Source organism: Clinocottus analis, unplaced genomic scaffold, assembly GCF_023055335.1.
Source record: "Clinocottus analis isolate CAN_PGR_092001 unplaced genomic scaffold, fCliAna1.0.p SCAF_8, whole genome shotgun sequence".
Classification (NCBI taxonomy): Eukaryota; Metazoa; Chordata; class Actinopteri; order Perciformes; family Cottidae; genus Clinocottus; species Clinocottus analis.
Window position 1 is genome coordinate 9,583,702 of NW_027176240.1, and position 11,990 is coordinate 9,595,691.

The 11,990-nt window shown below is 41.8% G+C and overlaps 1 protein-coding gene across 1 annotated transcript; it reads left to right on the forward strand.

The window, feature by feature from the left end:
- Nucleotides 1-2,607: 2,607 nt before the first annotated feature.
- Nucleotides 2,608-7,429, forward strand: wnt8b (wingless-type MMTV integration site family, member 8b). Its single transcript, XM_068568022.1, has 6 exons — nt 2,608-2,678; nt 3,570-3,603; nt 4,638-4,776; nt 5,363-5,488; nt 5,582-5,724; nt 6,860-7,429. Exons 1-6 carry the CDS (start codon nt 2,608-2,610, stop codon nt 7,427-7,429), a joined length of 1,083 nt encoding a protein of 360 aa, XP_068424123.1.
- Nucleotides 7,430-11,990: the final 4,561 nt, after the last annotated feature.

An 11,990-nucleotide genomic window follows, 5' to 3' on the forward strand; every position in this document is an offset into this window, starting at 1 on the left:
AAAAATAGAAACGTGGTGTGCCAAGTTACAAAATAGTTTCAATGTGTCAATGAATCATGTGAAAATGTTTTCATTGGGTTTTATTTGAAACTCATTCCAATAGTGCAGTGTACTAATGTGGTGTTAGACATGGTTGGAATATTTGGGATCTTTGCAGACCGTTGTTTCTCTACACAACGTGACGTACACTGATTCAATGAGTTGGTTTGACAGAAGTTAAAAATCTCTTCAACGTTTTTAATCTTCATCTTTCCGCTTCTGGAAATGCTACGCTTGTTAATAGACAGCCTTGTCTCCTGTCTACATGCGTATTCTGATGGGGATCTACCTCTGCTTGTCTCACCCACATCTAACACTGTTGTACTTGTAACCCCAGTGTACATATTTAAAATTGCTGCAGATATTGTTTGAACATTCCAGAAAGATTCCTGCAGGACAGACTTCTGTTGGTGCAGCTCCTGTTAATGCCCTTGCAGCTTTACGTGTCCACTCGAGTCCCACTGGCTTAAAACTTGAAACAGCCTGATTTGATCAACAGTTCGTGAGCAAAACAAATAATTTCCTCCCTTTGTTTTTCAATCCACTAGATTTAGTTGACGCTATCAACACATCTTTCAACCATTTGAAGCATCTGTGAACTGGCTCCCTCTGGTGGTGAATAACTAAAGAAGGGCTAACACATGTTCTCTGTTCAAAAGTAGTAAATGCGATTTTCTTGTTGCGGTTCGTGGTTTTGGCACCAACATGCTGCAGTCTGCTCCAGAGAGCAGCCGCCAGTCTGAGTCCCATCCAAATGTTCTGTAAGTGGTCCCACCACTGATGATCTGTGATGCCCCAACACGGTGACATCAGCCCTTTGTCCATTGGCTGCTGACTGTCAGGCCATCCTCTTTATGGCATGCAACACTTCGGTGTTGATCACGTTGCCAGTCAGAGCTCAGTCATGACTGTAGACACTCATGCAATTTCAATTCTTGCGGACTTGTGCAACATTGAGGACTTGTTGACTGATGTAATGTTGCTCCTGCTGCTCTGTCTGATATCTCCGATTTGAGATGATTTCGATAGTCTCACTGAAATAGACATGTTTCAATCCCACCGGCGCCAATATAGACGCACATTTCAGGAAGCGACCAAATGTGTACAAAAGACATAAGGGCCGCTATTTTCATACTTAGCGACACTTGTGGATGTTTACTGACACCTCGCTCCTATGAAATTACAATAAAGGAAGTTAGGAAGTTAGGACTCCTAGGAAGTTACAATAAAATGTAGGCGTGACTGCGCACTTTTGGTGACGCTTCAAGGGATCCTTTATCCTGTATTAAAATGCTAAAACAACAGAATGGAGCCAGCTGTATAGTTTTTCTTGTCATTCCTTTGTAAATCTTAATCCAAAAACATCCCTCAGATGTCCCACCCCTCCCCTCCAAATCACTTTTCTTTAATCCTAATTTGCACACAAGAAGTTTGCTATCAAGGGCTGCCTGCGCCAAAGGAAATGCTCCTACGGGTCAGACGGGGTTATTGGGGAATAACCCTCCATGCAGTGTGAGGTAGGGACGTCTGGATTAGTGATGCAAATGCGCCATATCTGATCAATGGCCAGGTCTTCCCACTGCTCCAATGCACCTTTTATTTCCTCTTGGAGGGGTCAGCATCTGAGAAATTCTCGCTGTTAAATTGTTATGAAGTCATGCAGGAAAACGTGTAAATGACAAACATCGCGAGGTGGAAATGTCCATTCCGTCAGTGAATCACCACAAAAACACTTTTAAAACGGTACACAACTATACGTGATTATTGAGTCTGCAATATGACTTCATGCCAGTATTAACAGCGCAACATCACACGTTTTATGAAAGGGAATGTTAGTCATGTTCTTGTTTGCACATGTCCGAAATAATAACCAAAACAGACCGATATCCCGTTCGGCGCAATTCTGCCACTTTCACTGCGCGATCGAGAGGAAAAAGTAAAACTTACACCCCCGTTTTCTTAAATATAATAAACCGGTTTGACCCCATTTCAAATGAGATGGTCAGATGACACATTGAAGACTGCATCATCCCCCATGTGAGTAATAGTCCGTCTCAGCGTGATACACATTGATTCAATCACACCTTTGTTGGACCATGAATTACTTCCTCAGTATTTGTAACTAACAATTCGTTATCCAGATGACTATCTCGCTAATCCCCGGCAATCAACTCCGCGTTAGATTGCTAAAATAAACTTTTTTTTCTTCCTCCGGCTAAAAATTCAAGGGATCAGTGTTACACTTTTCCTATAGGATTAAAGAGATCTTCCTTTGCACTTGAATAGAGGCAGAGAACCTAGCGCTGCCCGGGCCTGAAGGTCCAGGGTGCCCTTTTGATCATTTCAGTCTCTCCTCGGTGCAATACTTCTGATTGGCCGAGAGAGTAAGAAGGGGGAAAATCTTTAATTAAGCAGATAATCTCTTGTTGGGACGAGAGCAGCTCCATTTCAGAGCCCCCTCCTTGAATCTTAGAAGCCCTGCTGAAGTCTCCTGTGCTGGTAGCTCAGTTTCCTCTCCATCGTTAGACTGTCTGCAGGCTGTGGACGTCACTCCCCTCACCTGTCAGGATGTTCATGCATTTGGAGGTTTTCTATTACATTTTCATTCTCCTGGCTCACATGAGGCCATACTGCTGCTGGTGAGTTTAAAGGATTACAAAATATTATATATGCATTCTTAATGATGCAGATTCTGTTTGTGTCCTGATGATGTTCATCTCTCAAACTGTTCCTTTCACGGCGGTGGCAAAACAAGCATTTTTTTCCCAGTATTGTTTGTATTTATATGTATTTTATATCATATTGTTTTAGTTAAAAGGCACAACCTGACTATTAACATTGCGGAATTTAACAGTTGTGCAATTGGAAATAAGGAAACGTAAATTTGCTTGATCTTTTTTTTCATGCATTTCACCAGTACCACCAATAAGGCATGTTTTCAAAACTGATTTATAAATTGTAACAAATGGCTTATATTAGTGGTAAATACGTCATTTACTTAAGCTTTCTATATCAGTTGTAAGTCATTAGTTAGGACAACGCTTTGGTTGCTAGGTTGTGAAGCTATCGGGGTGCTTATTTCTACAGGAGGGCTTAAAACCAAAATATATGTATTAACTTATTAACACTTAAAACTGTGGACATGATGAGTTAAAGCCATTTAATAATTCCTTTTTTAATTTGTATTATATCAGCAGGCTGGATGGCATTTTAGAAAGTGAGAAATGAAAAAAATTGGACTACTAATTTAAAACAACATTATTCTTTTTTTAACTGCAGTCAAGGAGGTTTTCACAACCTGGCAATTCAAACACATTAAGCAAAACATTGTTAATAACATAGTGATTGCCAAAAATAATTAACATATTCAGGTTTTAAAGAAATGTAGCTGTTTAGTTAGTGACTCGGTTAGGATGCCCACCGGTGTCACGGTTTAACATGTTACAAAGCGCACTAATGAGAGATGTTAGCAGAGGAATTTGTGAAGGACACTGAGCTTCTCTGAGTGAATAATCTGTCTCCTTTTCCAGGTCAGTGAATAATTTCTTGATGACTGGACCCAAGGTAAGCCAACTTTCTTTTGATCTTTTCTCCCTGTCCTTTCCCCAAAAGAGAGACGGAGAGAAAACATGGTGTCTGTGATATCTGCACTCGAGTGTTCTTGTACCTGTATGTATGCAACAATGGCACTAATGATATATCAGTGATATTCTTGGTCCTTTGTGTTTTTTCCCCCCCTCCCTACACTTGACCTTATTCAGAGGCTCTGCGTTTCTGCGGGTTGAATTTTTTAAGAGACGAGGGCAGGCATTGCTGTAGTGGGTGGTCATCATTAGCGAACCAGACCCCTGTGAAAGAGGTGGCACTCCATCTCCCCAAAGGCCACTTGAGACATATTAGTTATATTATCGTTCACACAGTGTGAACAAGCCGCAGTGAGGCGGGCGAAAGCCAAGGACAGAGCGTACTGGTTTAAGAGAGCGCAACAATTCAGCATATTCACTGCGACTAATAAAGTTTAAAAAGTAGAATAATGTTTTAATCAGTTCACATTGTTTTGGTCATCAAACTGACAATGAGTGTAATCTACATGAAGGACCTGTTGATGTGCTGCTATCCACTGTGAAATGCTTGAGATGCAAAGTGGTGAGGCACATTGAAGAGTGGAACATTTGACCCTGCGTAGGGAAATATGAATGAAAAAGCGACTGAGACTGGTTCACATCAGCATTCCTAGTTTTCTTCCACACAACATTTGATTTTATGAACCCTGAGTGTGTTCAGAAGTACCAGAAGGGCTCTCATGATGTGTTGGATCTGTGGACACTGCTCGTTTTCATGTGTCTGATCTCTTCTATCTTCTGGGCTTTTGCAATTTATTAAACAAAATAATTTACATTCTACTAATTTGGTTGGATCAGGTTTATCTTCCTTGAAGAAGATGCTACTATATAACCTAATGCATAGATGTGGGTATATCAAATCATGCCAGACGCTTCAGAAACATCTCAACTTCCTAGTTATTGTGTTGTCATTGTTGAAAGATGAGCGTGCATTATGTTTTGGGTTTAATATGTCTGCTGTCTCTGCTGCTGCAGGCATACCTGATCTACTCCAGCAGTGTGGCAGCCGGAGCTCAGAGTGGCATAGAGGAGTGCAAATACCAGTTTGCATGGGACCGCTGGAACTGCCCCGAGAGAGCGCTGCAGCTGTCCACACACAGCAGCCTGCGTAGCGGTAAGTTCACGGCGCCCATCAGCTCCAGCAGCTCCATCAGCTCCAGCAGCTCCATCAGCTGCAGCAGCTCTCCTCTGCAGCCAGGCTGAGGGAGGGTCCACCTCTGAACGGGAAACAAGGCTAACGGCTTTTTTAAAGATGTTTCAATTGCGTTTTGTAACCGCGTATGTTTCAAGATTCTGTGTTGAAGGGAAGGTTTTTTTTCCTCCCTTTGTGAAATAGAGATGTTTGCTTAGGGGACACATTCATCACCCTTTGGGAGAGTTACAGTGAGCACGGTTGCTAGAGGCAAAACAAACACACTAATCCATTTCCCAACATACCCCCCTCCATCCCCCTCCCTGAATTACTGCCTCTATTCGCAGCTCATGAAGCAAGACAAAGAGTCAAATGTGTTTGGCAATACAAAATTAACTTTATGCAGGGATATGGGATATGGGAAATTGACCAATTAAGTCAAAGGTTTTTTTAACCTGTTTTATAAATACAAACTAGATATGTAACATAAATTGCAAGAAAATTAACTGACTTGATCAGATCGATAGATGTGATTAAATCAGCTATTAATGAGTCTCTCTTCTTACAGCAAATCGGGAGACTGCGTTCGTTCACGCCATCAGCTCCGCTGGAGTCATGTACACTCTGACCAGGAACTGCAGCCTCGGGGACTTTGACAACTGTGGCTGTGATGACAGCAGGAATGGACAGCGAGGTCAGAGAAATAGACAGAAATGTGCACATGAATACACACTTTTCAATCAAATAGCGCAGATGATTTGAACTTGATTCTTCTTCGCTCTCCCAGGAGGTCACGGTTGGCTCTGGGGAGGCTGCAGCGACAACGTCGGCTTTGGCGAGGCCATCTCCAAACAGTTTGTGGACGCGCTGGAGACTGGACAGGATTCACGAGCAGCCATGAATCTCCACAATAACGAGGCTGGACGCAAGGTACAGTGGCTGCTCCTAATTCCTTCACTATGAGTGATGGGCCCTTGATATCAGACGTAGCACAAGTGTGTGATGTTAATGCCTTGATTTGAACCTTACAGTATTTAAACTTGGTGACGGCTTGCTCGATATTTTGGGAATGTCTCCTGGCCCTCCAACTGATTGCACAGTGTAAAGCACCTTTTGAATAATTTTCCTCCGCTCAGAATTACACTGAGTGTGCCACCCAAGCGTCCCTTTCACGTCGCTATAAGTGAGGTGCCACTCGTCCCCAATAATAACAGTGTGTTCGGTGTACCAGAAGGGCCTATTTACTAGTGCTGAATGCCCCATATGACAATACCTCAACTCGAGAATCTCAGGATCACTGGTGCAAGCTTAATTAGAGATCCTGGGGAGCCAGACATTGCACAGCTTTCTGTATTATGCTGCTTTTTAAAATAAGTGTTTAGTTTTATTCTTGCAATAAGGATCCCACATTTATGTTGGTCTTTGTTTGGCCCCGGGGGAGTCTGAGGGGACCACAGGCGTGCAGCTGAAGTGCTCTTTGTTTACGGTGCCTTTGCTCCCCCCTGTTGGGCCCTAGGATCCCCATGGCACCTGGAGCATCATTGTAACAGAAAAAAATGGGGATAGAAAGAGAGAAAAAACTCCTTTTTTTTATTTGTCCACTCAATGGGACTCTCCATTGGGTCTGCTCACACGAGAAAACATGTTGATAATGAACATGCTAAATAAATACTCCTATTTCTTCTGGAGGGACAATAGGACTCGATGTGAAACTTTGATTCAGCCTTACCTCAACAGAAAGTTCATCCCCTCCTCACGAAAAGAAAACGTCCCCTTTCAACCGACAGCTGTTTTGTGTTGGGTAAAGTCAGGAAACACTGAGGACGACTAAGGAACGCAGCTATGGACCTTGAAGCTATCATTTCTTCCTTTCAATGTATTCATCCCTCTTTTTATTTCACTGGAAAACTCCAAATGAATCAGTTAATTTGACAACACATCAATCAAGAAAGAATGGACATCCTGTCGCACACACACACACACACACACGCTTTTGATTTTTTTATATGAGGCTAACACAGTAAACTATACATCCATTTAATAATGTTTTTTCTGGTATTTCCAGGCCGTGAAGGGGACAATGCAGAAGACATGCAAGTGCCACGGCGTGTCGGGAAGCTGCACCACTCAGACCTGCTGGCTGCAGCTGCCCGAATTCAGAGAAGTGGGCAACTACTTGAAGGAGAAGTACCACAGGGCTCTGAAGATAGATCTCCTCCGAGGAGCGGGGAACAGCGCGGCCAGCCGGGGGGCCATCGCCGAGACCTTCAACTCCATCTCTCGTAAGGAGCTGGTCCACCTCGAAGACTCCCCCGATTACTGTCTGGAAAACCGCACACTGGGCTTGCCCGGCACAGAGGGCCGAGAGTGCCTCAAGAAGGGCAAGAACTTGAACAAATGGGAGAAACGAAGCTGCAAGAGGCTCTGCGGGGAGTGCGGGCTGGCTGTGGAGGAGCGCAAAGCTGAGATAGTGTCGAGCTGTAATTGTAAATTCCACTGGTGCTGCACGGTTAAGTGTGAGCAGTGCAGAAAGACAGTGACCAAGTACTTTTGTGTGAAGAAAGGAGGTCAGAGAGGAAGGAATGAGAGTGCTGGTAGCCGGAGGAAGAACCTCAGACTGAGGAAGAAGCACTGAGCGTCTTCATAACGCTGTCATCGTATTTGTACCACTGCAGCGCCTGTAAACACTCAATGTCTCTGTGCATGTTCAGAAAGTGTGTGCGTTCGTGTGTTTGTGTGTGTGTGTGTTTGTGTGTGTGTGTGTGTGTGTGTGTGTGTGTGTGTTTGTGCGTGTGTTGGACAAAAGCTTAGCTAAACTACAAGTTCAGACCATCTTCATTGTCAAGTTTGTATTAAAGGTTAAAGACAGTGGGACGTGCACAAAGCCACATGATAGAGAAGTTTACAACTTTGTAGAAATTTTGGTATAAATGTATTTAAGATATATTTTTATACGTTTTTTTTTTCACTGGGCATTTGAGGAGTTTTTTTTTCTGATTTCAAAATTTTCCACAACATGATTTATTTATTTTCACACATACACATAAACCTTTGGGGAAAAACAATTAATAGTTATTACATTTGGAGTCATCTGACCATTGGGAAATGTCACATTTAGCTTCTAAAATCAAAACTTTCAAGAACCCTTCAGGTTGTATTCCCATTAAAAGAACTAAAAGTAATCTTTGTATTTTTCAACTCACAGTGCCAAGCTTTGAATTTATTAAGACATACTTTTAAATCTTTGTAAACTCTCCGGTCCCCTTGATCGCCCTGACCTTTGCTGCCCTCCTGTATGTATTTAATTGTATATCAAATAAAGCACTTTGTACTGTACATTGTTAATTTATTGCACATTTCCTTGTTTTTCTTGTTGTTAGTTGCCTCTGTGGTTTGTTTTCTATTAAATTGTAATGACAAAATAATAAATCCTTCAATCTTCATTCCGCCTGTCGAGGACGCTCATCCTTCTTTACAGTGATACCTGATGGTTTTGCAGTAAACACAACCTTCCTTTCCCATTGTTCTCATCGGGGTCAGGACACTCTGGGGCAAACCAACAAGAATTAAAAAAACTTTCCAGCGTACTCTTCGTTCCATCACGCCTTTCTCAATTTCGCCTCAACAAATACCTCCCCGTTCTTTCCCTCATCATGATAATCCTCAAAGAGCCCCCTAACTCCCAAGCGCTTGGAAGTTTCTTTACTGTTTAATACTAGTTTAATTAACTTTGTCCAGACAGAGTAGGACCGTGGGGGTGAGGGGCATGAGGCAAGTTGCCCTTAAAAATCATCCTGCCTCTAATTTTGTATGCTAATCTCCTTTTTCACGCCGCACCTCCTTAGGAGAGGGGGAAAGAAATGTTGGGAAAACTTTGGGTTGCCTGTGCAGGGCTTCCTGCGGCTGTTTTATTTCTGGGCCCACCTATTTGGATCCTTTCACTCCTCTAGGGCCTTCCTTTGCTCGATTTAACAATGAATGCAGAGCTAATCAGCTCTCTCGGAAATGCACCACTGTCGAGGAAGGTAATCCCTCCTTCTCTACTCTCAATGGGCTGTCGCCTTCTAAAGGACTTTGGGAAAAGGCTTTGCACTGATTCACACTGTTCTCTCAAAAGAAGTTAGTTCAAGTATTGTGCCCAAACAAGTGGGTTTTATAAACACATGCTTGCCAGGATACTCACCCCACCTGCAAGTAAGAAGTGCCAGGCCCAGGCAAACTAGCACATGGCAGCCGAAGCCGAAACCCTTCAGACGAGATGGGACATGAAAGAGGAGATTAGAGGTCCCATTGAGAAGGGGGCGTTCATTTCTGCACCTTCCTCCTTTTACTCAATAAAGTGTCAAGGAAACACCTTGTTGACATCTTATTTACCAAATAATGATCATAATCAAAACTCCTCCCTCGGATGACCCCTGTGGCTGGCTGGATTGCTCGGCCTGGCATGAAGAGAAACCCTCTCACCAACAAAAGAGCCAGCATACCAAGCTTTTGCCCTGCGGCTCTGTGGAAGTTCTGCAATGTACTGGTATAGGGAGTACAACAGGGGCACATCCAAAGGTTCATTCACAGGGTTTTGAAGATATTGCACAGTTATAAAACGGACACGAATTTTGGATTGAGTTGAACAAAGCCACTTTAAACTCAACGTGCAGAATGAATTGATTGCTATTTGGAACTTTTTTCTTGGTTAAGCATGTCATATTGGCTCACTATCAGCAGAAAATTGACGTCCGATGCCAAGAGGGAAAAATATATCTCACAATGGAATGCCTGTTGACACAGCAATCCATTAATGTGTGGGAAAGACAGATGGAAAAACTTGTTTTGCTGTTTTAATGATCAGCAGTTTGACACACCTGTGGCACGGTTCATGTATTCACACAAGATCTGCAGTTCATCAGCACTGGAGATGAAAGAGTGGAGATTAATTAGCACTATCTATATATCTATATCTATATATATATCTATATATATATATATATATATATATATATATATATATATATATATATATATCTATATATATATCTATATATATATATATATATATATATACAAATATATATATATATAGTGCTGGCATATATATTTTTAAAGTGGTGGTGGACTGCAGGTTAATTTAGAAGAGCAAAAGAGTAAATTAATGCTTATATTGAACAGAATTGGCACCCTTCACTCTGCTGCTCTATACTTCTCACTATACTTCTCTACTTCAACTGTGTTCTTTGAATAGAACAAGAGATTCACATACAGAACGGGAGGCCATAGTTGAGGTTAAAACCTGAATTACAGACATACAACACGGCTTCATCATGGGCATTCTCTTGGTCGGTTGTATTCCCTCGAATGAACAACCAAACAAATGCAAAAACGAAAGGCACACACATTATAACGGCGTGTGAAACAGCACACGAGGTTGATCATGACACACAATTTCCCAGAGAGTGACGCGACCTCCGACCGCCGGGTCTGAACTTCCGTCTCCCGGGCCGGCCCTGCCATGTCCAATTTGCCGTAAGCCTGAAGTGGCGGAGGGAGAGTTGACACCACAGAGGAAGAGTGGGGTTTTAAGCAGATGCTTTCTCACAGAGCTTCAAAAATCAAGTTAAACGTCTGCAGGAACACCAAAAAGTATTGATAGAAACGTGTACATGTTTGTTAATACTTAGAGAGAGGTAGAATGTGATTTTGTTAAAATTTGTACTTTTATGGCTCTGCAACATACCACATATAAAATACATATACATAATATAGAGTAATAATAATTATAGAAATTTATCTTAGGTAGCAAGTGATAATGCAATCATTGAAAGATGGGAAAACGACTTATAATGCTTGAGAGAATCCGTGACTAATAGGATTTATGGCTTAGGGGTTCTGGACCTACAACACCTAGAGGGGCGAGGGTCAATATGAATGTGAGAGAAAGCCAGATGACTCCAAATGAAAGCTCTTAAAACAAAAACTCAGCCAAATAACTTCACCTGTGTGTGTATATTTGTGTCGGTTTGTTAGATTACATGACCACAAGCTCAAGAAACATCAGACGTTTACACTCATCAGGAAACCGTTTCATTGTAACAGTATCTCCTCAGGAGAGTCTTTGTTTTGACAGCAGTCCATCTGCTGGGGAGAAGGCGGCCGCGGTGTATGTTTGTTGGTATCAGCAGGATTGAGATAGAAGCTTCTTGAGGCTCACCAGGGTGGTCAATCTCCTGGTTTTATCTGCAAAGAATGAGGAGAGGGGAGCATCGGGGGATCAGCTCAGCTCAGCTCACTGATCTGCACAGGAAACACAGAGCATGGGAACCCACCAGGGAGCCCCAAACTAGTCCCTGCCGTGGAAACCTGCTGGTAAAGCCTGAATCAAGAGAAAACATACAAGATGTATCAGGTTTTACAGACACTTCAGGAGATGCATTTGAGCTGAAATTCTGCCTTTTTGTGGCTTTAAAAAGCATCCGGAAAAGGTTTGTTCTCTGTCTTGTTCCATCCAGTCAAACATTAGGAAAAAAAACTGAGCGAGAATCCATCACCTTATCAGTCCAGTGAGCAAGTTACTGTGTGTCTTGTTAGCTCACAAAGAGTGATCAATACAGCAATGTTGAAGCAATGATGACAATAGTTAAATATTGAATTGGGATTTCAAAACTGTTTGCTCAGTCTTTCATGGCCATATCTTTTCACTGAGATAAGAAATAAGCAAGTATTACCCGCTAAATATGTTACTTGTATCAAAAGTAAAGCACTTCTTGTGCCGAATGAACCTTTACAATGCTATTAATGTACTTCAATATTGTATTTGTTTCAGATGGAACTGATTTTAGCAGCTTTATATACTGTATAGGGTTGTTTAATGCAATACAACGCTTTGTACATTATGTGTCACTGTAGCTGTGAAATTAATAGTTTAGTAGTAAAAAGTAGCATAAGTACTGCAAGTAGCCCAAAATTGTACGAAAGTTCCATAACTGAGGGAATTTAAAATGTTAACCCTGCATGCAACTTAAATTATATTCACTCAGAGTAACGTTATATGTAGAATAGTCCCTTTCAGAGTTTGTATATAATGAAAAGTTTACTTTTGTTTTGAAAATATTTAAAAAGTTTAAAAAGTTAAATCTTTGATTTAAAGAATGCTAATCGTGCACTCGTGCACAGATCAATGACCTTTCTGGCGATGCAATTTTTTT